This window comes from Epargyreus clarus, unplaced genomic scaffold, assembly GCF_041222505.1.
Source record: "Epargyreus clarus isolate Ecla_fem2 unplaced genomic scaffold, WU_Ecla_fem_2.2 ptg000032l, whole genome shotgun sequence".
NCBI classification, from domain to species: Eukaryota; Metazoa; Arthropoda; class Insecta; order Lepidoptera; family Hesperiidae; genus Epargyreus; species Epargyreus clarus.
In genome coordinates, this window is record NW_027332237.1 from 8381184 (window position 1) to 8406920 (window position 25737).

General features: G+C 36.3%; 1 protein-coding gene across 1 annotated transcript; it reads right to left on the bottom strand.

Annotated features, from left to right (window-relative positions):
* Positions 1-14549: 14549 nt before the first annotated feature.
* On the bottom strand, positions 14550-15992 carry serpin-32 (serine protease inhibitor 32). The gene has a single exon (XM_073090377.1). It carries the CDS (start codon positions 15772-15774, stop codon positions 14581-14583), a length of 1194 nt encoding a protein of 397 aa, XP_072946478.1. The 5' UTR covers positions 15775-15992; the 3' UTR covers positions 14550-14580.
* Positions 15993-25737: the final 9745 nt, after the last annotated feature.

Consider the following 25737-nt stretch of genomic DNA (forward strand, 5'->3'; position numbering starts at 1 on the left):
AAGAAATAGCCTTTTTCGACTCGTAAAATTTTTGGTGTTGGCGACGCGGCATTCCATTTTAATATTCTTCTGAATATAAGTTGCCTCGAATAATAAAAACAAGGTCTTCCTCTAAATATAAATTTTCCTGTACTTCGTGATTACGTACGTTTGCCTAATTATGCGGAGTGTTATGATTTATATAATTGGCCAAGTGAGATTCGAACTTGCACACGCAGGGTCCCGTATCATGACATTTTCATTTATGTTTTATTTTTAATATTTATAAAAGCAGCCATAGGAGTTATGCATTGTTAAAATTTCAACTGTCTACCTGTGACGGTTCAATAGATAAAACGAAAAACGCTGAAAAATAGCGATTCCTTGTATGCAACCCCCCATTTTTTCATAATTATTGTATTTTTAGTACTTGGTATTGTAACGATCACCACTATACATATTGTGTAAAAAATGCAATCACTATTACTGTTTAAGAGATGAGCTCTATGACGGATGGATGCATAACGGTGGCCGCTATAACAACAAATACTAAAAATAAAATAAAGTCGAATATTAAAGGGGGTCTCCATACAACAAACCGGTATGTTTCGGCATTTTTCGATCTAACTGTTAAACCGTCTTGGTTGAAATTTTTACAATCCGGTTACTACTGTGACTGGTATTATAATAAAAACACATAAGAACAATAAAACATATTTTAATATAGATATTTTAATGTTATTATACGTTGTTTACGTATCATTCATCATCATCCCAACGCCATCTATTGTTGTTTCATATAACTAAGTATTGTTGAAAATAATAAAATGAATAAAAACAAGTAAAAAATAATGAACATTTGGTGGTACGGAAGCCTCCATGTGCGAGTGCGACTCGTACTTAGCGAATTATTCGTTCATAATTTGTTTCATGATTATTGTATTTTTAGTATTTGGTATTGTAGCGACCACCACTATACATACATACTGTGTAAAAAAATCAATCTCTATTTCTGTTCAAGAGATAGAGCTCTGTGACGGATGGACAGACAGCGAAGACTTAGTAATAGGTAATAAAAGTAATTTTTATATTTTGGGTACGGAACCCTAGAAAAGGAAAAATTATAAATACATTTGATTTTTTTATCACATAAAGGGCGATGACCTGACTGTGTTGAACTTACTTCATTGTTTTTAAACAATATATCAACTTGGATAAGTTGAACAAAATATTATAAAACTTACAGTAGGTACCAAATAGACGGCCATCTTTAATTATAGAGAAAAAAATCAATGTTACGGATACCCGTTTTTTTTTATTTCATAAGTGAATAATATTTTTTTTCTGTATAAATTATTTAATAATTACTTTAATATTTCAAAAAGTACATTAACTTTTTTGCTACGTAAATCTGTAATGTTCATTTTAAATACGTAATCCTTATTGAATAAACAGGCGAAGACAGGCTTCATATTAGTTTGACCACAAAATAACTGCACTCTTCAATAAAATATTGCAATAAAAGAAAGTTGTTAAATGAACATTTAAAACGAAGGTTTAGTGTTAAGAGCTAATAAATCAATTTGTAATGTGTTCTTGTACCGAATAACTGTTATTTTTTGGGTACAAAAGTTTATTTGCAAGCTGCTGAAATACGAGAGTACTTAACTTTTTTTTCCAAGTGGGTGAAAATTATTCTACGCCACTTATTGATAATCAAACTATTCAAATTTTTACCTAGTAAAGATATTTGGGGGTAATTCTGCACATATTGGCAAATTTCGATATTTGTTTCAAAAACTGCGTACATAGATCATAATAGTATAGGTTATTACTGGCAGCTCAGTATCGATTTATTATCGAAAGAAATAAATGCGTTAATAAAATTTATATAGAAACTATATTTTGTCTAAATACACCTTTGGTCTCGACCAAACCGGTATGGTCACTGCACTAGCGGGTCATCAGCAAACAAAAATAACTGTCATCTTATTTTTTTAAAGTTCCTTAAGTACACAGACAATAAAAAAGAAGACCACATTTCGCAGAATATTGCAACGAATTGTTTGTGACAAGCGTCATGGGAGATTTCTTAAATGTTGTTAACCTTTTAACCACTTAATGATACATGATATAATTGAGGCTGTACCAGAGTAGCCTAACTACAAAAAAACGATTTACAATATGGGGAAAAGTAAAAGTGTATAGTCCGCTCTGAAGTTGTTGCGAAGAGGTGTAGTCATACAATTCACTATGGCGACGCGATTCATTTCTATATTCAGCGCGGACTAGCAGTTTTACGCGAACATTTTTAAATTACGAAAATATAGATAGGCCAAAAATCATTACAATGCAGTTAGGCCACTCTGGTTCTAGCAGCCTCAATTTTAGAATCCCGCAACAAAAGTAAAAATAGGATCTTATTACCTACTCGTACTTCTGTTGTCTATTCGTCTGTCCGTCTGTCTTTCCTTTTGTTCGTGTGTTACAATGCAATATCTCGTGAACATTAATAAGTAACCATTTGTTTTTTTGTACAGAGTATGTGTTACTTTGGTTGCTAATCTTTTACATCAAAAGCAATTTGGCTTTACTAAAGGCCGTTCTACCACAGATGCTGGTGTTCAATTGCTGCGACATATTTTTGATTGTTGGGAACAAGCACATGATGCTATAGGTATTTTTTGTGACTTGTCTAAAGCTTTTGATTGTGTTGATCATAAAACCTTATTGTTAAAATTACAATATTATGGTATTCAGGGAAATTCTCTAAAGTTGATAAATTCTTATTTAAACAATAGAGTCCAACGAGTGCAAGTAAATGGAGCATTATCAGCAGGTTCTAATATTAAAATAGGTGTACCTCAGGGCTCCATCCTAGGTCCGTTTCTATTTTTAGTTTATATAAATGATTTGCCAAATGTAGTAAAGGATTTATCTGAGGTTGTTTTGTTTGCTGATGACACTTCCTTGGTGTTTAGAGTAAAACGACAATCACAGGATACGAACGATATTAATGAAACTCTTTGCTGGATTCAGAACTGGTTTGATGCAAACAACCTACTCTTAAATTCTAATAAAACTAAATGTATTAAATTTATGCTACCAAATGTAAGGAGTACGGGGATGAATGTCGCTCTAAATGGTGAGACTTTGCAATTCGTCAATGAAACTGTTTTCTTGGGGATTACCATTGATTCTAAACTCCAGTGGGGTCCCCACATCTCTGCTTTGTCAAGCAGACTTAGTACTGCAGCTTTTGCAGTCAGAAGAATTAGACAGTTAACAGACATACCCACTGCCAGACTTGTTTATTTCAGTTACTTTCACAGTATTATGTCTTATGGCATTCTACTGTGGGGCAGTGCTGCTGACATAGACTCTATATTTACTATTCAAAAAAGAGCAATAAGGTCAATATATAGTCTGCGGCGTGGTGAGTCCCTAAGAGAACTGTTTCCCACTATTAATATATTGACGGTGCATAGTCAATACATTTATGAAAATATTATGTATGTAAGAAAACACACTGATATGTTTGAAAAAAATAGTAACCACCATAACTTTAATACCAGAAATAGAAATAAATTAGCAATTCCTAAACATAGATTATGTAAGGTGGCTAGATCTTTCGTGGGCAACTGTATTCGCTACTACAATAAAATACCCGACCACATTTTGAATCTCACAGAAAAAAAGTTTAAACATGTCGTTAAACTAACGCTATGTAAAAAAGCGTACTATAAAGTAAGTGATTATTTGACTGACAAAACAGTGTGGTCTGAATTAGCTCCAGCTCCACATGTACCATTACGTTAAGTTAACATTGTCAAAAACATTTTTTTTTTTTTTTTTTTTTTTTTTTTTTTTTTTTTTTTTTTTTTTTTTTTTAAAAGATGTGTGTTATGGAGTTTCTTTCGCCGCTTCTTCTCCATAACGAAACACCTTGTGAAGTGGTGGTAGTTGCTTTGACATTCAAAAAGTGATCTGTAAAGAACCTATTTTGAATAAAAAAAAAAATTTTGATTTGATTTGATTTGATTTGCTATAATATTTTTAAAAATAAGAAGATAAAAATAAAAAGGCTCCCATATAAGTATATTTTTCAGCGCTTTTCAGTTTATCTATTAAGCCGTAAAAGGTAATAAATATTAAAATTAAAAATAAAAAGATTAATATTTTTCTGGCATGGAACTCCGTGTGCAAGTTCGACATGTACTTGACTAATTACCTGTTTTCGTAGCGTTTAAAATCGCATAACCAACATAATAATTTTTCAATGAACCGACTAACTATTACCATATTATAAGGATCTATATACTTATACTGTGGTTGAACGGTTGACTTACATATAAGGCACCTTAATCATGAGTGGCAACACATCTGTGACCGGCTTCAGGTAGAACCTGTTCTATATGGAGGTGGTCACAGATGTCCAATAGTGGCAGTGTACAGTTCAACTAACTGCAAATTTTTAAAAACTAGCTGACCCGGCAAACGTTGTCTTGCCATATAAATAAAAAATGTTAATGGTGAACAACCCTTATCACTTAGGGGTATGAAAAATAGATAGTAGCCGATTCTCAGACCTACTGAATATGAATATAAAATTTGGTGAAAATTGGTAAAGCATTTTCGGACGAGTACGGTAACTAACATTGTGACACGAGAATTTTATATATAAGCTAACATGCATGTGTGTGTAATTCTTGTATTCCAACACACACTCACATTATTGCTTCTGTGCTTTGTTGAAAAGGAGTCTATTTTTTATAGTCTGGTCTGGTATGTTCCAATGTTTTGTTGCATTTTTTATTACAGAAGTATTATGCAGTCCACCCGATGGTAAGTGGCAAGTGCCGTCCATTGACATTTGTAATCAATCCCAGATAGGATTAAATATTCATACGGAAGGTCGATCACAGATGCGCCGCTACCCTGATGGACTATGTTGATGTCTCGGATATGTTGATGTGTCGGATTGTTGCCTTAACCTTCAAACCAGGGTGGTAACTACCATCTCTTAAACCCATATTATTTTAATTAACTTTTACTTTTTTTGCAGGAAATTTAACTCTTTAAGCTAAATATGACAATTTCAGTTGGTTTTATACAATGGATAAGCGAATAATTAATAAGGTTATAAGTTTGTTCAAATGTGTATGACAGAAATTATATACCGTTTTAAGGAGAAAATAAAACTTTACTGAACTGTGATGGTTTTTAAAAGATGGTGGTAGCCCCCCCCCCCCACAACAAAAACATAAAATAATTATTAGTCAAAGAGTATAAAGTAGTAGTTTGTCTTTGTTTATAAAGAAGTTAAAATCTTTCTTTTTGCGGTCCGAGACAAAATAAAAAGAACAATATAGGTACACCGCTACAAACAGTCACAAATAACATTAAAGATTCCAGTATCGAACGGGGTCGCGTGGCTGGGTTTTCCAGCAAGAGGGTCAATGGACCCGCATCAAAATAACCTCATTGCAAATGAATAATATGGGTGCGTTTATACTGATGCCGATTTCAGATTAAAAACAATGGTCTGAATACATTACTTCAATGACATACTCCCACACGCTATTGTGTGTACAACGGGATTTTTGGGTTTTCAAAACTAGGATGTATCTTTCTTTGGCTTTCCCTGAAGGAGGCGGAGCTGCTTCCTTCAGTGAAGTGTCGTTGGATTTGTTTAACTTGTGGGACTGATAAAAGTAAAGATAAAATGTAAGTATGGACAGGGAGAAGTATTTTGAAGAAAGGTTTTTGTTATTCTTATAATTACTAAGTACATAATAATATAAGAATTAAATCGCAAACAAGACAATATATTTACTAGATATCGTATCGACGAGACAGCCCAATATAATTATGTTGAAGACGAGCTTTTGCCGGCGGCTTCGCTCGCGTTACAAAGTAATATTTTCATTCTTCATCCCCTATTTTATCCCCTTGGGGGTAGAAATTATCAAAATCCTTTCTTAGTGGATGCCTACGTCATAACATCTACCTGCATGCCAAATTTCAGCCCGATCCGTCGAGTGGTTTAGGCTGTGCGTTGATAGATCACTATCACCGTCAGTCACCTTTTAGTTATATATATTTAGATATGTCTTGAGTGGAGTAAGCGTGCTTAGCCCTGAATTGGGGGCCGAGCTTTCGCTCCCTACTATGATTCACGTCACGGTCAGAACTGGCACGTGGCAGGCGAAGCGATCTTGCGAAGCTGTGATGCGCATGAAGGAGGGGATGGAGAGAGCCAAGCATTTTCCCAGTTGTCATCGCAGGCACACGGGAGGCCGAAGGCGATTTAACGGTAGGTAGGTCTTTGCCGCTCATAGACATTTTTTTTATAATATAAGAGTAGCAGACGAGCATGCAGTCCACCTGATGGTAAGTGGCTACTGCTGCCCATGGACATCTGTAATCAACCCCAGATAGGATAGATATATATAGGATAGGTAGGAATACCTGAGGTCGGCCACAGATGCGCCGCTACCCGTGAGGACTAAGCTGGAACGCCTCATAAAAGTCTGTCTACCTTACCACACCCTTCAAACCGGAACACAGGAGCGTCTAACGCGTACCACTGCTGTTACTAATAACAGCAGTGGTACGCGCTGGTGCCTATTTCGTCCTAAGTAGAAATAGGCGTGGCGGTGGTGCCGCTGGAGTCGAACCACAAAGGGTTCTACCACCTATACATGATAATGGAAAGAGGGGTTCTTTCTGAAGTCACCTCATATACCTACGTCATGACGGTCCGCGTCCACAACCGTCGATCATAACCCAGGACTTCTTCACGCTAGAATTAAAGGTGTCAGTGATACATTTCAAACCCCACGCATCTATGGACAAGTGCTGAAAATAAAATGGAAAATTAAAATCTGTTGGAAACCCGAAGCATATGTATTCTTGACTTATAATTATTATTCTTTTTTATTTATATTCTTAGTAAAAATTTTATTTAAAAAAATTGATAATTTTATTGTTGAACTAAAAATGTCAAAGTTTTTATAGGTGACAAAAGTCAAAGACTTTACAAGAGACCAATGCCCAGCGTTGGGACATTAAGATACCCTCATTTGCTTTAGGTATAGTAACTGCTATCATATTTACGTAACCTTTCACTTTAATATCACTATGTGATAAAAAAGCAATCATTCAATGTGAAGGAGGGAAGCTAAATGGCGTCTGATAAGATGTAATTACATAATATAAATTGAAAATTGATTTAATAGCCTAATAGTTAAAACGGTCTCTCGAGGGGTCCGATGTTTAAATCCCAAGCAGCAGAGGTGTGTTCTGATTTTCAAGTTATGTGTGTATTAGGCATTGATTATCACTTGTTTCAATTGTGAAGACACCGTGAGGAAACCTGCATACCTGAGCAATCTTAAAAATAATGTTTTAAAAGGTATACAATGTGAAGTCTACCAATATGCTCTAGGCCAGCGCGGTGCACTGTGGCCTAAACCTTCTCATTCTGAGAGGAGGCCCGTGCTCAGCAGTGGAACAGTGATTTATTATTGCCATAGACCCGTTATTAATACTCAATCTATCAAAATGTTATTTGTCAATCTATCCATTGAAATTCGTCAATTATTAGCATGCAGGAATTGCCAAATGTCATTCTCTGGCAGTTTTTTGCGAAAATAAAACTTGATATTTGCCGAGGTCCCATACTCGCACATTATATAAGATTCGGTTTGTCTCCCTTTCCCCTAACCACCTTAGGTATAATCCGCGCCAAACTGCTAGACCGCTCTGAAGTTGTTGCGAGCAGGTGTAGTCATACAATTTGCTATGGCGACGCGATTCATTTCTATATTCAGAGCGGACTAGCAGTTTTATGCGGACTATACCTAATAAATTGACACTTAACTGACGAATCGTGGTTCGAATGTTTGCTATGAGCATTTAAAAAAACTGCTTTTAATGATTAAGGAAAACATTATGAGAAAATACACAGAGTTGTATAAAAACTTCTCAAATGTTTGTAAAGTCTACTAACCCAGTATTATACATGTACTGTAAATACATTATGCGATCGTTAGTGAACTAAATAAATAAAAAATACATACAGTTGAACGTAGTCCTTTTTTTTCAACGTCGGTACTAAATAAATAATTTGACTAGCATGGTGGACACTGGTATAAACATATTTAAATTCTCACTCTAACAGAAGACTAGGTAACTACGTTAGACATATTTCAAATCACGTTAAATATTTCTGGCGGTTTTATTATTAAAATTATTGTATTGTTTAATGTAAAATTAAATATTGATGGCATCATAAATATTTATAGATACCAACTACTGTTATTACTTCGACCTAGCGAGTAGCGACATCTATTTTCTTATTATGAAAGCAAGTCGTAAACCACTTGACTAAGTTACAATTTTAATACGTATTGTTGGCATAGTAAAGTTGAATACTAAGTAGTTTAATATACGTAACATAGATGGCGCTTAAATGGATGAACAAATCTGGGTATTAGTCCATTAAAATTAAAAGACCTTTAAATTATTATTTTGCATTAAATAGAACAGCGGTTTTCTGACAAATGTCCCTATATAAAACTCATATTACATTTTTATATGTATAAAAATAAATGATAAGTCAGACGTGCCTCACGGAAGGCAGTCACCGTCTCCTATAGACATTTGCAACACCAGAGAAGTCGTCAATGCATCGCCGGCTTTGAAGAAGAACTCATTTTGCACCTATCTTGAAGAGCCACATGTTATAGTATCTTATTTTTCATATTAAATAAAATACCTATATAGGTACACCTCAAAAAAGGTTTACCTATCTAATAAGGTACTATTAATTTAGAAAAGAATTAATTAATTACATTAAGTTATTGCTATCGTAATCATCTTTACAACATTAGTGTATGAAAGGTTACTGATTTTAAAATACAACATTTATTTTCTCAGACAACCTTGAAAACAAACAATAAATCGATTTAAACTGGTATCGTAGGAAGCCATATACTTAAATCTTATAAAGAAAACAAGATTATCGGCTGATATTTCATAATTGTCTTTATTTGTGAACTTTCAATAAAGATTTGTCGTTTTAAGGCGAAGCACTCACTGCTATTGCTTGAGCAACTGGTAGCAATTAAGTAGTGATTAAAGTAACTGTGAAAAATTCACCGACTATTCGATTCACGTGGCACCATGGCCACACCTATTTATGCCTTTTTTTACGAGGGGGTAACCTTCAAAAGGTACCCGGTGCCGTGACAGCGATGCAGGGTTATGTGGGATTCTTACTTCCTCCTCACCTTCCTTACGTCCTCAGCGCTGCGTAGAGGGCTCCGGGTTCTCCAAAGGAACGCAACCGGAGCCCTTTGAGCGCGTTGCCCCGTCGGGCTCCGCCCAGGTGAGCTTGGCGCTCGCAACACCGTCTGGTGCGTACAACGGTATGCGACCACACATACCGCCGTCCTTCCCGGGTCCTATTGCTGGACGGTTCGAGCTCCCACTCTTGCCACCCGCAACCCCGGAAGCTCCCTTTTAGTCGCCTCTTACGACAGGCAGGGGATACCGTAGTCCTATTCTGGTCCCGAACATCTATTCATGCCTAATAACTGGTTAAGCGTTGCTGTATTCTGGTTTGAAGTGTGGTAAGAGACATACACTTCCGAGGCATTTCAGCTTAGTCCTTGGAGGTAGCGGCGCATCTGTGGCCGACCTCAGGTAGGTATCTACATGCCCCATGCCCATCTATAATCAACCCCAGATAAGAATACTCTTATCTGAGGTTGATTACAGATGGGCATGGGTTGCAGTAGCCACTTATAATCAGGTGGACTGCAAGGTCGTCTGGGACTCCTATATAATAGGTACCTATATAAAAAAAAAAACTGGATGCTCAAGCGGCAACGGATTTCAGACTGTTTTGTAGCCTTAGCGACAATTAGATATAGTAGGTACTAGATATAGTATTAGATATAGTAGCGACTTATGCAACTATCGCGTCACGTCATAGTAGCCATTGAGCGGGCATGGTATATCTAAATATGTATAACTCAAAGGTAGCTGACTGACATAGTGATCTATCAACGCACAGCCCAAACCACCGGACGGATCGGGCAGAAATTTGGCATGCAGGTAGATGTTATGACGTAGGCATCCGCTAAGAAAGGATTTTGATCAATTCTACCTCAAAGGAGATAAAATAGGGGATGAAAATATTACTTCGTAATGCGAGCGAAGCCGCGGGCAAAAGCTCGTCATACTATAGTATTATTAAAACAATACCTATACGAGTATTAGTATAATTTTGTTTGAAAATTACCTATTACTGCTTACATCACGGCAAAACAATTGAATTTAAATTGGTGACAAATATCCGGGGCAGTACCCTTAGTATAACAAAAAATGTTATGAGTTTTAACAAAAATGACTGTTTTTGTTTTTGTTTACGTATTTCCTATATATTTCCAATGAGTTCTGATACAATCCGCTAGGGGCGGTGATTCAGAAAAGATGAAGATGAAGAATTTTGACCTGTAACTGGTACTTAGAATAAAACAAAGCCTGTCTTTTCCCAAAAAGATGGTATATTTTAAGAAAACATCTGCTAGAAATAAAAAAGAATATATAACGACCGTATAATTGTGTTTGCGTTTGTTTTTTGACTTATTGAACGAGAAGATCTTATCTCCAAGACCTTTATATAATCTGTTTAATCTGTTTATTTTAATTTTAATATTTCTAGAACATAAAAACTAATCCTTGACCGATGGTAACCGATCTGTCTAGATGGAGCGTGCTGATAGGAGCATCTCTTGATTAAGATGGCCTTATGATGCTCTTTACTTTTTACATATTTGAAGGTGGTAGAACCCTTTGTAGTTCGACTTCGGCGGCATCACCGCCACACCTATTTCTGCCTCATAACAGCAGTGTTAAACGTAGTTGTGTTCTGACTTAAAGGGTGTGAAAAGGGCGACATACTTTTACATACTTTTGGCGTTCCAGCTTAGTCCTCAGGGGTAGCGGCGCATACCTCAGGTGGGAATATCTTATCCTATCTGGGGTTGATTACAGATGTCCATGATCGCACATGGAGGCTTCCGTACTACCGTTCATTATTTTTATTTATTTTATGATTTTCAACAATACTTAGTCATATGAAACAACAATAGATGGCGTTGGGGTGATGATGAATGATACGTAAATTTTCAACAATACTTAGTTATATAACACACAAATAGATGGCGTTGGGGTGACGATGGGACGACGATTATACGTAATCAACGTATAATAAAATTAAAATAAGTATATTAAAATATGTTTTTTGGTTCTTATTTGTATTTATTATAATACCAGTTTTAGTAGTAAACGTATTGTAAAAATTTCAACAGTCTTCCTACTAGTACAGTTTAACAGTTAGATCGAAAAATGCCGAAAAAATCCGGTTTGTTGTATGGAGACCCCCTTTAATATTCAACTTTATTTTATTTTTAGTATTTGTTGTTATAGCTGCCACCGTTATGCCTCCTCTGTCAAAATTTCATGTGTCTATCTATTAAGGTTTAAGCGGTAGAGCCCTGTGACAGACGGACAGACGGACAGACAGCGAAGTCTTAGTAATAGGGTTCCGTTTTTACCCTTTGGGTACGGAACCCTAAAAAGTAACAAACGAGCACGCAGTCCATCTTATGGTATGTGGTTGCTGTCGCCCATGGACATCTATAATTAACCCAGGTTAGATTCCTACGAGTACCTTACGTTGGCCACGGATACGTTCTTATCCCTGAGGACTAATTTGGAACGGCTCGGATTAGTACGAGTATGTCGCCCTTACCACAAAACTCTTGCCCTTGAAACTAGAACACAAGAGCGATGAATATAATTGTTATTATGCAGAATATGAAGTGACTTTGTAGCCTCCACAATTGAACTAAAAGTTTCCTTCAAAATTTGGTCGTCTCCTATCATTCAGAAAGATCAACCTTATCTCTAATTAACTTCTAAGTAAGGGTGTATCCAAAAGCGTGAGAAACTAAAAAAAACTAAACAAAAAATTCGCTAAAACCATTTCAATGTTCAATGTCACGGTCACGACCGGTATGACGTCACATTCACGTGGGAAACGAAGACAATGGTAATAGCCTTACATAATCGCAAGTGTGCACCGGCCTTTATGTTGAATTGATACGGTGTGGTACTGGTTTTATGACTAAGTAACCGTGTCGAGAGGCCCGGGTTCGAATCTGAGTTATTTACTTGTTAGAAATTTGTTAAATGGCGAAGGAAAACATGAGAAAACCCCTACGTCTGAGTTTTAAATGAATAAATATAGTTCAAAAAACTAAAAAACACGCTTTTATGATAAAATCAACTAAAAAGTAGAAAATAATTTTCAATCTAAGAATCAATTAAGGAACAGCAAATAGTATAATTGTGAAAAAAGCGTGGGTGCTCAATTTATCAGGTTCGAAAAGCGCCCCACAATGGTACAAAATTATTAAAATCGTGTATTGTCATCGGTTTTTGATAATTCTTCAAAATTTTGAATTAAACTGAACGTTCAAAGTGGATAGAAATCGGGTTCACCGATTCCGTAACTGTTACGTACATACATACATACAACCCAAGCTAATAAAAGCGTGTTAAAAATAATATTTCAAGGGTGTGGGAAGTCTACTAATCTGTAGTTGGCTAGCACGGTGGACTCCCTAGGTCCCTTTCACTCCGAGAGGAGACCTGTGCCCAGCAGTGGGATAGTAATGGATTGACAACGACAACGATAATACATGATACCCAATCTTGGGGCAGTTAAGTCGTGATCAAGAATCACCAATGAAAGTTAAATTCAATCTTATTAATTTAACTAATTTCAAAAATAATTGTAATTACAAACATAAGCATTTCTATTTGCTTCTCGCTCTATCTCTATGATTTATGAGCGAGAAACATATATAAAAATGGTCATATTATTTCATCGAAACACATCATACAGATGTACCTACAATATATAGAGATGGTAAATTAAGATTATTGTAGAAAATTATAGAATGAAGTTAAATTATCAGACAAGCATTATTTTTTATATATGTATAGGTAATAATGACTCAAGTTACTATTAGATTCACACGGATGTTTATTTTATTTTTTATCTTTAGTCAACGGAAGTATTATAACAATCATTTTTTTCATGTAAAAGATTCAACTATGTGTTTGTGTCCGTTAAACTCAAAAAGTATTTAATGGAATGATTTGATTTTTTTACATAAAGTTGCTAATGTATGTAAGAGTGTTTATATACTTTGATACGGAAAATTCCTTCCAGAAATTCCAGACATTTCGAAAGGAATAAATTATTTTTGACTGAGTCACAGCGAAATTTGGCAGATTTTATCTAGTTAGAAATGACTTAATTAAAAAAAATTAAAACAGACACGAAGACTCATTTATTGTTGATTAGTATAACGTCTAGGTTCGTTTAACGTTTAAGTTATTATTAATTCATCTATCTAATAATCAAGAACAAAAAATTCCAAAAATCTAAATTGTAGTAATACCTTATGTTGTATGTTGTAGTTTCTTTCCCCATTTCTTCTTTACAAAATCTCAAAATCAAAGAAAAATACCTAATGAAATGGTGATAGTGATAACTGATAATCTTTTAACCGCTATGGTGAATAACCTCACTCACCGAAAATATGCATATTTACTTAATAAATCTTGTGAGATGCCACGATCTTAAATTATGTTGTAAATATACTTAACATAATTATGCAATGAATCACTTCATTTCATGTAAATTGCCGTTCTAATACCACTATTAATAATTATAATCGATCTACCGAAGTGTTGTCTACTTTTAGTGTCAAATTTCAACCTTAAGTAGTCAAAACATTAAATATTTAAAACCAACGGTAGTATAGTGCCCCAAAATATACATATTTTATTTTTTATAGCATAATAAGTAGTATACTTAATACGTAATAAGTATTAATAATGAATACGTAGTTTCTTATGATGCTTCTCCATTACGAAACATGTATGAAAAACAAATTAAATTAAAAAAGTAAATCTTACTTAAATACTAGCTGACCCGGCAAACGTTGGGTTGCTATAAAAATAAAAAAAATGTTAAGGGTGAACACTTATCACTTAGGGGTATGAAAAATTGATAGTAGCCGACTCTCAGACCGACTGAATAAGCATATAAAATTTGGTGAAAATCGGTAAAGCCGTTTCGGAGGAGTACGGTAACTAACACTGTGACACGAGAATTTTATATATAAGATGGTAGGTAATATATGTTGTTATGTCAAAAAATATATAAGCAACTAGATTTCTTTTATCGATATGCTCCGTAGCCATTAAATATAAGTTAATAAAATGTACAACAAAAATATTCACCATAATTGATTTAACATACAATTCCGCGACACTTTTAACTTGAATGTTACAGATATATTATAACTCTTTTTACGTTTACAAGTGGTTTTTTTTATACTACGTGCGAATCCGTGTCGGATCAATATTAAATAAACAATTTACCTTTTAAAAGAACGATTACGAATAAAGCTAATAAAACCAGTCATAAGATATTTAATACAAAACTAATTACACCAATGACGGCTGGCCGTACACGCCAGCGAATATTACAAGTCCTGATAAACGGTCCATAACTAGAAACACGAATTCCTTATTCGCCTCGAACCTTTGTCCTAAGATCCTGTCTTCTAACCCCACGATGGTTGAAGATGCTGCGACGGTTCCTTCTTCGTTCACCTCGATTTCCACGTTTTGTATCGTTTTAGACACGAATAGAGGACTGTCTGACACCCCGGGTAGTTCAGCCTGCGCTGCATCAAATATCCTCGTGATTCCACTATACTGTAACGGTGGTACCAGATCTAGCTGCGATGATATCTTAAATCGCGGAATAAAGCAATCAATCTCTGGGAAAATTCCTGCTGAGCGAAATTCCGACATCCAGTCCAAGGATTGCATTCCTAAATTTCCAAGCATTCTTGACAATGGCATTCCATCAAATGGTAACATAATGAACATGGAAAACCGCTCGTTACGACCATAAGTCATTTCCAAGATCTGGGCGCCGATTGAATTAGAATCTCCGATGTTGTGAGGCGCTTTGTGGTACATCATGTTCACAGACCCTATTGTTCTTCCTTGCGAATTGTAGAATGCTTCCTGTTTTGTTTGCGTGGGATCGAAAGGGAAGGTCCAGCTCGCTTTGAAATAAAGAGCGTCTACGAGAGTCATTCTCAAATTTTCGACTAGTTCTGGTGTGATTGCTTCCTTGATTCTCCCTTCAGTTGCTAAGCAGATGAAGTAGTTGATGTCGTAAGCGAGTTTGGTTGTATTACTGGGGTCCACAGAGAACACTTCAGTATTATAAAGGTTAGCAGATTGGCAAAACTCAGGATGGATGAGCAGCGACCGATCAGAAAATATTGCTGCTTGTCGATTTAAAGTCACATCTTTGTCTCCGCTTTTCAAAATTTGCGCAACAGCCCCTTGCAGCGCTTGGGTCGCCCGTAAATCATTAGGGAGGGCCAATCCTCTCATTAGTTCCGTGAAGGTGTCTCCAGCTGATCCTTCTGCGAGTAAAGCGAAAGTACTCCATATTGATAACGGCGAAACAACAACGTTCTTTTGTCCGAAGCTCTCTTGAAACGCGTAGACATTGTTCAAGAGGTTGAAGGTGAAGTGATTGATTGGTGCTACGTCGATATTGTCCAGCTCTGTTGGCGCGCCGGCGACTAGAGTCACTAAAGCCACTATTCTCCACATGGCGAGTGTAGTCACCGCAGGTTCACGTAATACTAAGATGCTTGGAGCCGACACGATCAATTTCAACTTACACACGCATCGTTTTAGCAATCTCGACTGTATGTAATTGGGGTCGGGATGCGCTTATATGGGAACCCATAGAGTTCGTTACGAATATAATCGATTTGTTTCACTCAACGTGTAGGCACAATAAATCAATTATGTAGGTCTTTCAACTCTTATTTTTATTTTTATAGACAATAGATGCTATTATGGCCGTATCCTGTTATTGTTAAGAAAATACTGGTTTATTATATTTTTATTTGTTGTGATTATATTGCAATTTTTACAAGTATAATTATTCAAAGTTTGAATTTAAAAATAAGAGAAAATACAATAAATAAATAAAAACAATATAGGAAAAATTTAATAATTATGTTTTTAAAAGTATAAATAATTTCAACAATATTGAATAAGTATATTCATTCAAGTATATATTTTTATTTACCTGGAGCAAAAAATTACTATCTTATATTTTATCAAGAATTTAATTCATCGTCTAGAATTGTTGAATATAAATTTAAAATAATAACAATACACATGTAAATTAACGAGTAATAAAAGTAACAAAAATCAAATGATATAGGTAATTAGAGATTACTTCTAGATAAACATTAAGCAATTATAATGTCTCATACATTCCATAAGTAAGTAAGGATTCAGTTCGTAAAAAATATTTTCTTTTCAACAATTGAAAGTAATTAAAAATATTATGCGTGTTAAATGAACACAACTGAATAATTATTGAGATAAATGTTCGTTACATAAATTAAAACCTTTACAATGTAATACAAAAACTAATGAATGTAGGATTACAGATAGAGTTGAAAAGATCAGTTTAATTCCCATAAGATTGGGTATCCATTACACAATTACATTACACAAGATTTAATAAAAAGGCTCGTTGCTTGCTTGTTACATTTTCTGAATGTATTAGCATGTATTAGCACAAAATAAAAACTAAGTATTAGGTTCCGTCGAAATGTAATTAAAAAAAACCGCAATTGAGATGTACCGACTTTGAAATTAACTGCACAATTATTATAAAAATAAAACACCCGACTGCTTAAAAAAGTGTATGTCACACAATACAATTTAGTCGAATTCAAAAATACCACATAAATTAAAATTTGTGAAGCAGGACAGAAAATGGTGTGCCAAAAAATGAGACATAGGTATTTACATACGCTCGAACATTACCGCAGGCGGGTAAAAGAGTGGTAGCACTATCGTCATATAGATTTCTGCTTTATAACTGTAGTATTAAGCGCTGCTGCGTTTTGGCTTAAAGGGTTTGTTAGAGCAACTTACAATATAATCCTTAGAGGAAGTAGGTCAGGCCGACTGAGGTTACGTCTGAGGATTATATTGTGTAATTCAATTCTATTTGGTGTTGATTACAGATCTATTGGCGGCAGTGGTTACATTACACTGCTACAATGGCTACTAAATATTATTTTATACTTTGCCAGGCATTTTAACAAAGTTAAGAGACAGGCAAAAACATAAACATAACATAACATGTAGCAGTGATAGCGTAGTGGTTAAGAAACTTGGCTACTTGGTCGAGGGGTCCGAGGTTCACATCTGAAGCACGCATCTCTGGTGTTTCAAAGTTGTATTCGTATTGCGTATTGGAAAATAATTATCACTTGCTTAAACGGTGCAGGAAAACATCGCGAGGAAACCTGCATACCGAAAAAGTCTCAAAGAAAGAAGTTTTAAAAGGTAAGTGAAGTCTACTAATCCGCGCTTGGCCAGCGAGGTGGACTCTGGCCTAATCCTTCTCATTCTGAGAGGAGACCCCAGCAGTGGGACAGTAATGGGTTGGTGATGAAGTACATTGCTTTCCTACTACTTTGGCTACTGAATATCATTTTTACAAAGTTGGAAGACAGGAAAAAGCATAAGTTGCATCTTACACCCACAATTTAGCGATCCCCAATTACTGAAAAACCACGCTCGTAGATAAAAGTCAACATATTAACAAAACCCTCAAGAAATCATAACAATTAACTAGAATGGAGCACGTAGGACAATGGTGCAACGGGTGACTGAATCCGAGATGGCAGATTAGGAGTATTGTGTTCTTTGCTCATTATTACACTTGTGTTGTGGCTCTATATAAAACAGAACATATACTCGTATAGAGATCTACGTATAGCACAATTTTATAAATATAAAACAAGTGAGCATATTGTTTACAATATAGGAGTAGCAGACGAGCATGCAGTCCACCTGATTGTAACAGCCACTACCGTCATGGACATTTGTAATGAATCTCAGACAAGATTAGATTACTACTTGAGAACCCCTGAGAACTAAGCTGGAATGCCTCGGATAATTATGCCTTCCATCCCCTTCAAATCGAATCAAGCAGCGCTTAACACTGCTGTTATTAGGCAGAAATAGGCGTGGCGATGGTGACGCGGAAGTCGAACCACAGAGGGTTCTACTCGTACCATATCTAATTAGATTCATCATCAACCCATTACTGTCCCACTGCTTGGCACGGGTCTCCTTTCATAATGAGAACGATTAGGCCATAAGTCCACCGCGCTGGCCAAGTGCGTATTGTAATCTTCACATACCTTTGAGTTATTTTTTTTAAATCTCTCAGGTATGCAGGTTTCCTCACGATGTTTTCCTTCAACGTTTAGCAAGTGATAATTAATTTCTAATACGCACATAACTTTGAAAAATCAGAGGTGCGTGCCTGGAATTTGAACCTCGGACTCCTCGATCGAGATGCCGAGTTTCTTCACCACTAGGCTATCACTTTACAAATTAGATTACAAATTAGTAATTCCGTGATCTGACACAATAATTTTAAATCTTAGTATTAAAATACTTTTGAATTATTTCATTCCGTTCAAAAACTGTGGCCTCTTTATGATCGCCGCATTTTAATTTGCGTTCAACAATTTGGCAAGCGAACTAAACTGTGGCTCCTCTAATTATCTTTATGCCATAGTATCGTAAAGCAAATTAATAATTGCTAGGACTGGAGCCAATTTTTCGGTTGTTATCCTAAACGATAACTATACATTTTTGTAACAAGTGGATTTTTTTTTAGTTAGGAATAAGTGAAGAGGAACAAGTGAGGATATTTCTAGCGTGAGGTTGGTCTTGAATAAATGTAAACCAAGCTACTGGAGCTATTTAATAATTAAATTATTATATTTATGAAGACATTAAGACATAAGCCATAAGGCAGTTATAGCCTGGTGGTTAAGAAACTCGGCCTCTCGATCGAGGGGTCCGAGGATCAAATCCCAGGCCCACCCCTAATTTTTCAAAGTTATGCGCGTATTAGAAATTAATTATCATGTTAAACGGTGAAGGAAAACATCGTGAGGAAACCTGTATACCTGAGAGATTTATAAAAAAAAAGAAAAAGTAATCTCGAAGGTATGTGAAGTCTACCAATACGCACTTGGCTAGCGCGGTGGACTATGGACTGATCCTTCTCATTCTGAGAGGAGACCCGTGCCCAGCAGTGGGATAGTAATGGGTTGATGATGATGATTATGAAATAAAAGTCAAATAAACATGTATAATTATTATAAAAAAAAAATCAAACCCGCTGAGTTTCTTACCGGATCTTCTCAGTTGAGATCGCGTTCCGATTCGGTAGTAGTATAAGAAAAAATATTGCAAGTGACCATCATTATACATATTCTGGGAAACTATTCAAGAGTCTGTCTATTACGATTCAAAAGATGGATCCTCGTGACAGACGGAGAGACGGAGAGACGGAGAGACGGAGAGACGGAGAGACGGAGAGACGGACAGACGGACAGACGGACAGACAGACATAAAGCGGAGTCTTAATAGGGTTCATTTTTACCCTTTGGGTACTTTAAAAAGGGGTACCGATTAAACCCTTTCGGTACGGAATCCTAAAAATGCCTTAAATTTACTACAGCTGGACGGCATACGCATGGCATTACATAATAATACTAATCAGTTTGTAAGTCCAAACAATACACGAAAAAGGTCAAAAGTTAGCAACGGAAGCCTTTGTGGGACGGAGGCCGGCCTTTGTTATATGAACAATCACATTCTTTTCTGCCCTGTGTGTCGGAAGTTCAAATTACTCCGAATTGTATGCAGGTTAAGGCATTGTACTAAGATGTATGTGTTTTGTCTTTTTACTTAACTGCAGGAGGTAATATTTATGTGTGTATGTCGGGTGTTTGTATATGTGTATGTAAGTATGTTTGTATGTATGCCTTGTTCATTCAAATCAAATCAAATCATTTTTTTTTATTCAAAATAGGTTCTTTACAGAACACTTTTTGAAAGTCAATACAACTATCACTACTTCACAACGTGTATCGTTATGGAGAAGAAGCGGCGAAAGAAACTTTATAAAACACATCTTTTTAAAAAAATAAATAAAAAAATCTTTAAAAAAAAAATGACCACACCGTTTTATCGGTTAAATAATCACTCAGCCTATAGTATGCTTTTTTACACAGCGTTTGCTTAATGACAAATTTAAACTTTATTTCTGTGAGATTTAAGAGATTCGTTGCCATGCCTTACAGCCCAAATGGCCTGCTTTTGTAACATTACGAGGTGTCCGTTCGTTCGATTCATCTTAATTGTGGGAGTGATACAAGGTCACAATACTTCTATGAAAGTTACTTATTATTTTAAGCCATACATGAGTATAGATATATCACCGCCTTGTAATTGAAGAAAGTCATTAAATGGCTTAAACGGCTAACAATTCTGGTAGCCATTTAATAGCTGTCATGGTGAAATTTACGCGGAACAATGCTGACATGAGCAGTTAAGTGGTACAAAAACACGAAGAAAAAGTGCGGAGAAATATCGTTTCATTCGTAAATCATCTAAAAAATACATTCTTTTAATACTTTTCAAACGCGAAAATAGATGACAGTGACAATTCCAAATGTCACAAGTGGTTACATTTTCTACTAATCTATGTTTTAAGTGTAACTTTTTTGATTTTATAGTAAAAGAAGATGCGCCATTTTGTTGATGTTGACACTCACACAAAAATAGGTTATTAACCTATAACAAGATCACGCCAAAATATCGTGCCTTAGGCATTTCGGATAACAGCGTAATCACCATAAATACTTCGACTTATGACAACTTTCCGTTCAATTTGCATGGTTATTCCGTGCATATGCGGGCGGTTGATATCGTTTGCATTAACATGCGTTATCTGTTGCTAAGTGATCGATGCACAGTTCATTAACCTGATTCGAAACTGTTAAATTACGGGGCTTTTTGGAATTTTAAAGTGAATTGTAGAGAAAGTTTTAATTCACCTGTGTGGTACGATTTTGTTTGCGCGGGTTTACGGTACAGTCAGATGGAAGAAAGAAATAAAGTCGATGTCTACCTGATGTGCTTTAAGTCCTAGTTCATTGTGTAAACCTGCATTCTTAAGAATTGTTATTTATTTATAAAAGAACTTAAAGCCAATAACTGCTCTCCTGTCGGAGGCCAAGACTTATTTTGGGTCGCTGCGCCAGCGGAGTAAGTAAGTGAGTAAGTAAGTAAGGGAGGGATGATGTTATATATGTGTTTACGTAATCTGTGGCTTGGCCACATATATAAACCTGAAGAAGAAAATAATCGTCATTAGGTCAATTACAAACCTTTTTTTTTCTTAACGAGGGGAAACCTTCAAAAGGTACCCGACGAAGTGGGAGCCACGCTGGGTTATGTGGAATTCTTACCGCACTAAAACCTCCCCGGTGGCCGTCCTCAACGCTTGTTGGAGAACTCCGGGATCTCTGACGGAACGCAACCGGAGTCCTTCAAGCGCGATGCCCCGATCGGGCTCTGCCCTGGGGGAACAGCTTTCGCTCCTCCCATACCATCTAGTGTTCACGACGATATGCGACCACACACACCGTCGTCCTTCCCGGGGTCGCTTACTGGACGGTTCGACCTCCCAATCTTGCCGCCCGCAACCCCGGAAGCCCCCTTGTAGTCGCCTCTTACGACAGGCTGGAGTTACCGTAGCCCGTAGCCCTATTCCAGTTCCGGAACTACAGGGACAAGGTCAATAGCAAACCTGTCTATTATTTACATTATGTATTTAATACCTTAAATACAAAATATCCATCAGGTTTAATCATCGCACTCATCTTTAATGATCTCCAATATATTGTTACAATAAATAATATTGTGTACTCAGCGCCATCTACACGGAGTGGATGAAACTACATCTATTCCAGTAGAACTAAATAGGAACTGATTATTTTGACAGATGTCGCTGTTTCCATAACGTAGATTTTATGTATCAAAATTTTGTAATTATGTATTTTTCCAAATGACTTTTTTTCATTACTTCAACGTGTAGTAATTGGCAGATGAGGTTTCCCGTTTTCTAGCATTATTTCCTTTATATTGAAAAGAAAATTGACCACGCTCGGGCATATCCAGTGATCGATTTTTTTGAATCTACAAACCCCCCGACATAGAAATTTCATTTATGGTTTAGGATACTCTACAGGGTGTAAGGTATCTGCCATATCTTAGTCTGACGCGCTCGAGACACTTCCGAAATCCACTCTTGGGCTCTCTAAATATTACTATGCTAATTTTATGTTAGAACGAGAACGTTTATTAATATTTATATATCGAATAATTCTGATATCTGTATTTTTTGAGCACGCATTTCTCAAATTAGGATTTTGTGTTAAAGTTGCTTGAACTTATAAACAAAGATTTATATGTATCTTATCATACTTGACCTGCCTAGATCTGGGTTCGAACCCGGAAGCCTTTGTGTGGTATACTGATATTACAAATATATCTACGGTATTTGATGTTTCGCAGTCTGTTACCATGGCCTTACACCTTGATGGCCCGGTATCGTTCCCACGCTCAGGGAGCATTGCACAAGAACATCGTGCCACCTCATCGGTTCCTGTAATCTTCGCCATGGGCCACTCACTGAGAAGAACGCTTCGTGTAACGACTTCTACATTACTTCTTGTCTCAATCGCTGAAACGAGCGGTCGTCCCTGGATCTCCTACTCGCTCGTGTAGTAGTGAGATCAGTTAGGTTATTGATATTATTTTTTTAAAAACCCTTATCGACAGCCGACAACCATAACTAGTCTCACTAATAAATATCGACAAAAAAGAAATTGGTTAACAAACAAAAAGAAAAAGATACTTCAGTGTTTTACCTTTTCCTTCGAATACCTACATTTTATTTCACAAACACAACCTAAGTTATGTTAAGATTAATAAGAACAAAAGTACTACAAGCTTATAAACTATGAAATCTACTTTTTAACGAGAGAAAATTAAACTAATTAGCACTCTGAACTGTACTTCTTAGTACAGTAACCCTAAAACTCTTAAGGCTTAGGAGAAAATGCGCTTTCTTAAATGTTCTGCTTTGGAAAAATTTAAAAGGTATACCTAATTGTGCTTACTTCTTTTTCTGTTATATAATTTAAGTAGCAAACGGACATGCAGTTTACCTTTTTTATAATAAAGGAGTAGCAGACGAGCATGCAGTCCACCTGATGGTAAGTGGCTACTGCCGTCCATGGACATCTATAATCAACACCAGACAGGATGAGATATTCCTATAAGGTCGGCAACACATGCGCCGCTACTCCTGAGGACTAAGCTGGAACGTCTCGGAAATGTCTGTCTCCCTTACCACACCCTTCTAACCAGAACACAGCAGCGCTTGACACTACTGTTATAAGATGGAAATAGGTGTGGCGGTGGTGCTGCCGGAGTTGAACCAAAAATAGTTCTACCACCTTTAGAACCTATTAAAGTACTCGTATATTGTACAAAAATAGTACCAACATAGTCTATATCAGTAATTGCTTTGTATTTGGTACATTACTCTCAGTGTACCAGCTCACTATTAGTAATAACTCTTGTATTCCTATTGTACTGGAGGCAGTACATTTTGTACCTTCGCAACTTCGCAAGATAACAATGAAACAATACGCTCGTTAATTAAGCCCGCAGCGCGTTATGACGTCATTATTTAGGCGGCGCACACACGGGCAGTGGTGCGTGTGAGCAAATGCATTTGTTAGAAGTTTGTGTGTCAAGATCAAAATCAAGTCAAATAAAATTATTTTTTTTTATACAAAATAGGTTCTTTACAGAGCACTTTTTTGAATGTCAATACAATTACCACACTTCACAGGGTGTTTCGTTATGGAGAAGAAAAAAGTAGGGAGATATAAAAATCACAGGCAATAAGCCATTGTCCCTGTAGTTCCGGGACTAGAATAGGGCTACGGTATCCCCGGTATGTGTGGTCACATACCGTCGTATGCATCAGACGATGTGGCGAGCGTCAAGCTCACCTAGGCGGAACCCCACGCGGCAACGCGCTAAAAGAATTCTACGAGGACCGACGAGGATTGTAGATTTTTTTTATTTTGCAGAAGGTGGTAGAACTCTGCGGTTTGACTCCGGGAGAATTCACTACCATACCTATTTCTGCCTAATAAGAGTAGATACTTTTAAGTGCTGCTGTTTTTGGTTTGGAGGGTGTGGTATGAGTTCTCAGGGGTACATCTATAGTCGAAATCATGTAGGAACTAATCTTATATTGGGCTGATTACAGATGTCCATAGGCGGCAGCCACTTACGACCACATGGACTACATATCGGTCTGCTACTCTCATCTTATACTCGTATATAAAATTCTCGTGTCACACGTGTTAGTTACCGTACTCCTCCGAAACGTCTTTACCGATTTGCACCAAATTTTATATGCATATTCATTAAGTCTGAGAATCGGCTTCTATCTATTTTTCATACCCCTGAGTGGTAAGGGTTGTTTACCCTTAACATTTTCTTATTTATATGGCAACACAACGTTTGCCGGATCGGCTATATAAAAAATGGGTAAAATGCAGTACCGCTTTCAAGAAAAGATATTTTACTTATCTTCTTTTCAAATTCTAATCTTCATTTTAAATTCAATCGAGCACAATGCTCGACATGATATCACCCCGTATGTATACAGCCCGGCACTATATTATGCTTAGTGCATTAACCTCAGACCCAACTTAATGGATTTACTAGCTCCACTAACTAAGGTTTAGTAACATTCCTCGATTAGTGAGTGCAATCTATCGTTTTTAGTTCTATTACTATCTGAGGCTATTCCTAACTTAATTATTTGAAACATACTATTTTTACGGCTTGTTACAAAAAAGTAAAAACTATATTTAAATTGGCATAGAATGATATTGGTGAAGAACGATATATATTTCCTCACAAACTTATGTAGTTATTTTTTATGTTCATCATCATCATCATTAGCAACTCATTATTGTCCCACTGCTGGGCACGGGTCTCTTCTCAGAATGAGAAGAATTAGGCCATAGTCCACCGCGCTGGCCAAGTGCGTATTGGTAAACTTCACATACCTTTGAGATTTTTTTTTAAATCTCTCAGGTATGTAGGCTTCCTCACGATATTTTCCTTCACCGTTTTAGAAAGTGATAATTAATTTCTAATACGCACATAATTTCGAAAAATCAGAGGTGCGTGCCTGGGATTTGAACCTCGGACCCGTCGATCGAGAGGCAGAGTTTCTTAACCACTTAGCTATCACTGCTTTTTATTTTTTTATGTCCCTAAAAACTAATAATTTCTTAATTTTATAATGAAGGAACACCGAGAGGAAACTTATAAGCCTGAGAGTTCTTCCAAATTTTCCGAGTAAGGTGTACGAAGTTTACCAATTCCCACTTGTGTTTAAATTTTGAACAATTTGGCAACAACTTACCGCAAATCGAACCAAAACTTTATTTTGAATTTGATTTGAATATCAAGGGTTGTATGTAGATAAAGTGTGATAGAGCTCTTTATACCAGTGGTACCTATCATAGCCATATCTATTTCTGCGTTATAACTGCAGTGTAAAGCGTGTTT

Excerpts from the sequence above, each read along its gene's own strand:
- serpin-32 (XM_073090377.1), bottom strand. The coding sequence starts at position 15,774 with ATGTGGAGAATAGTGGCTTTAGTGACTCTAGTCGCCGGCGCGCCAACA.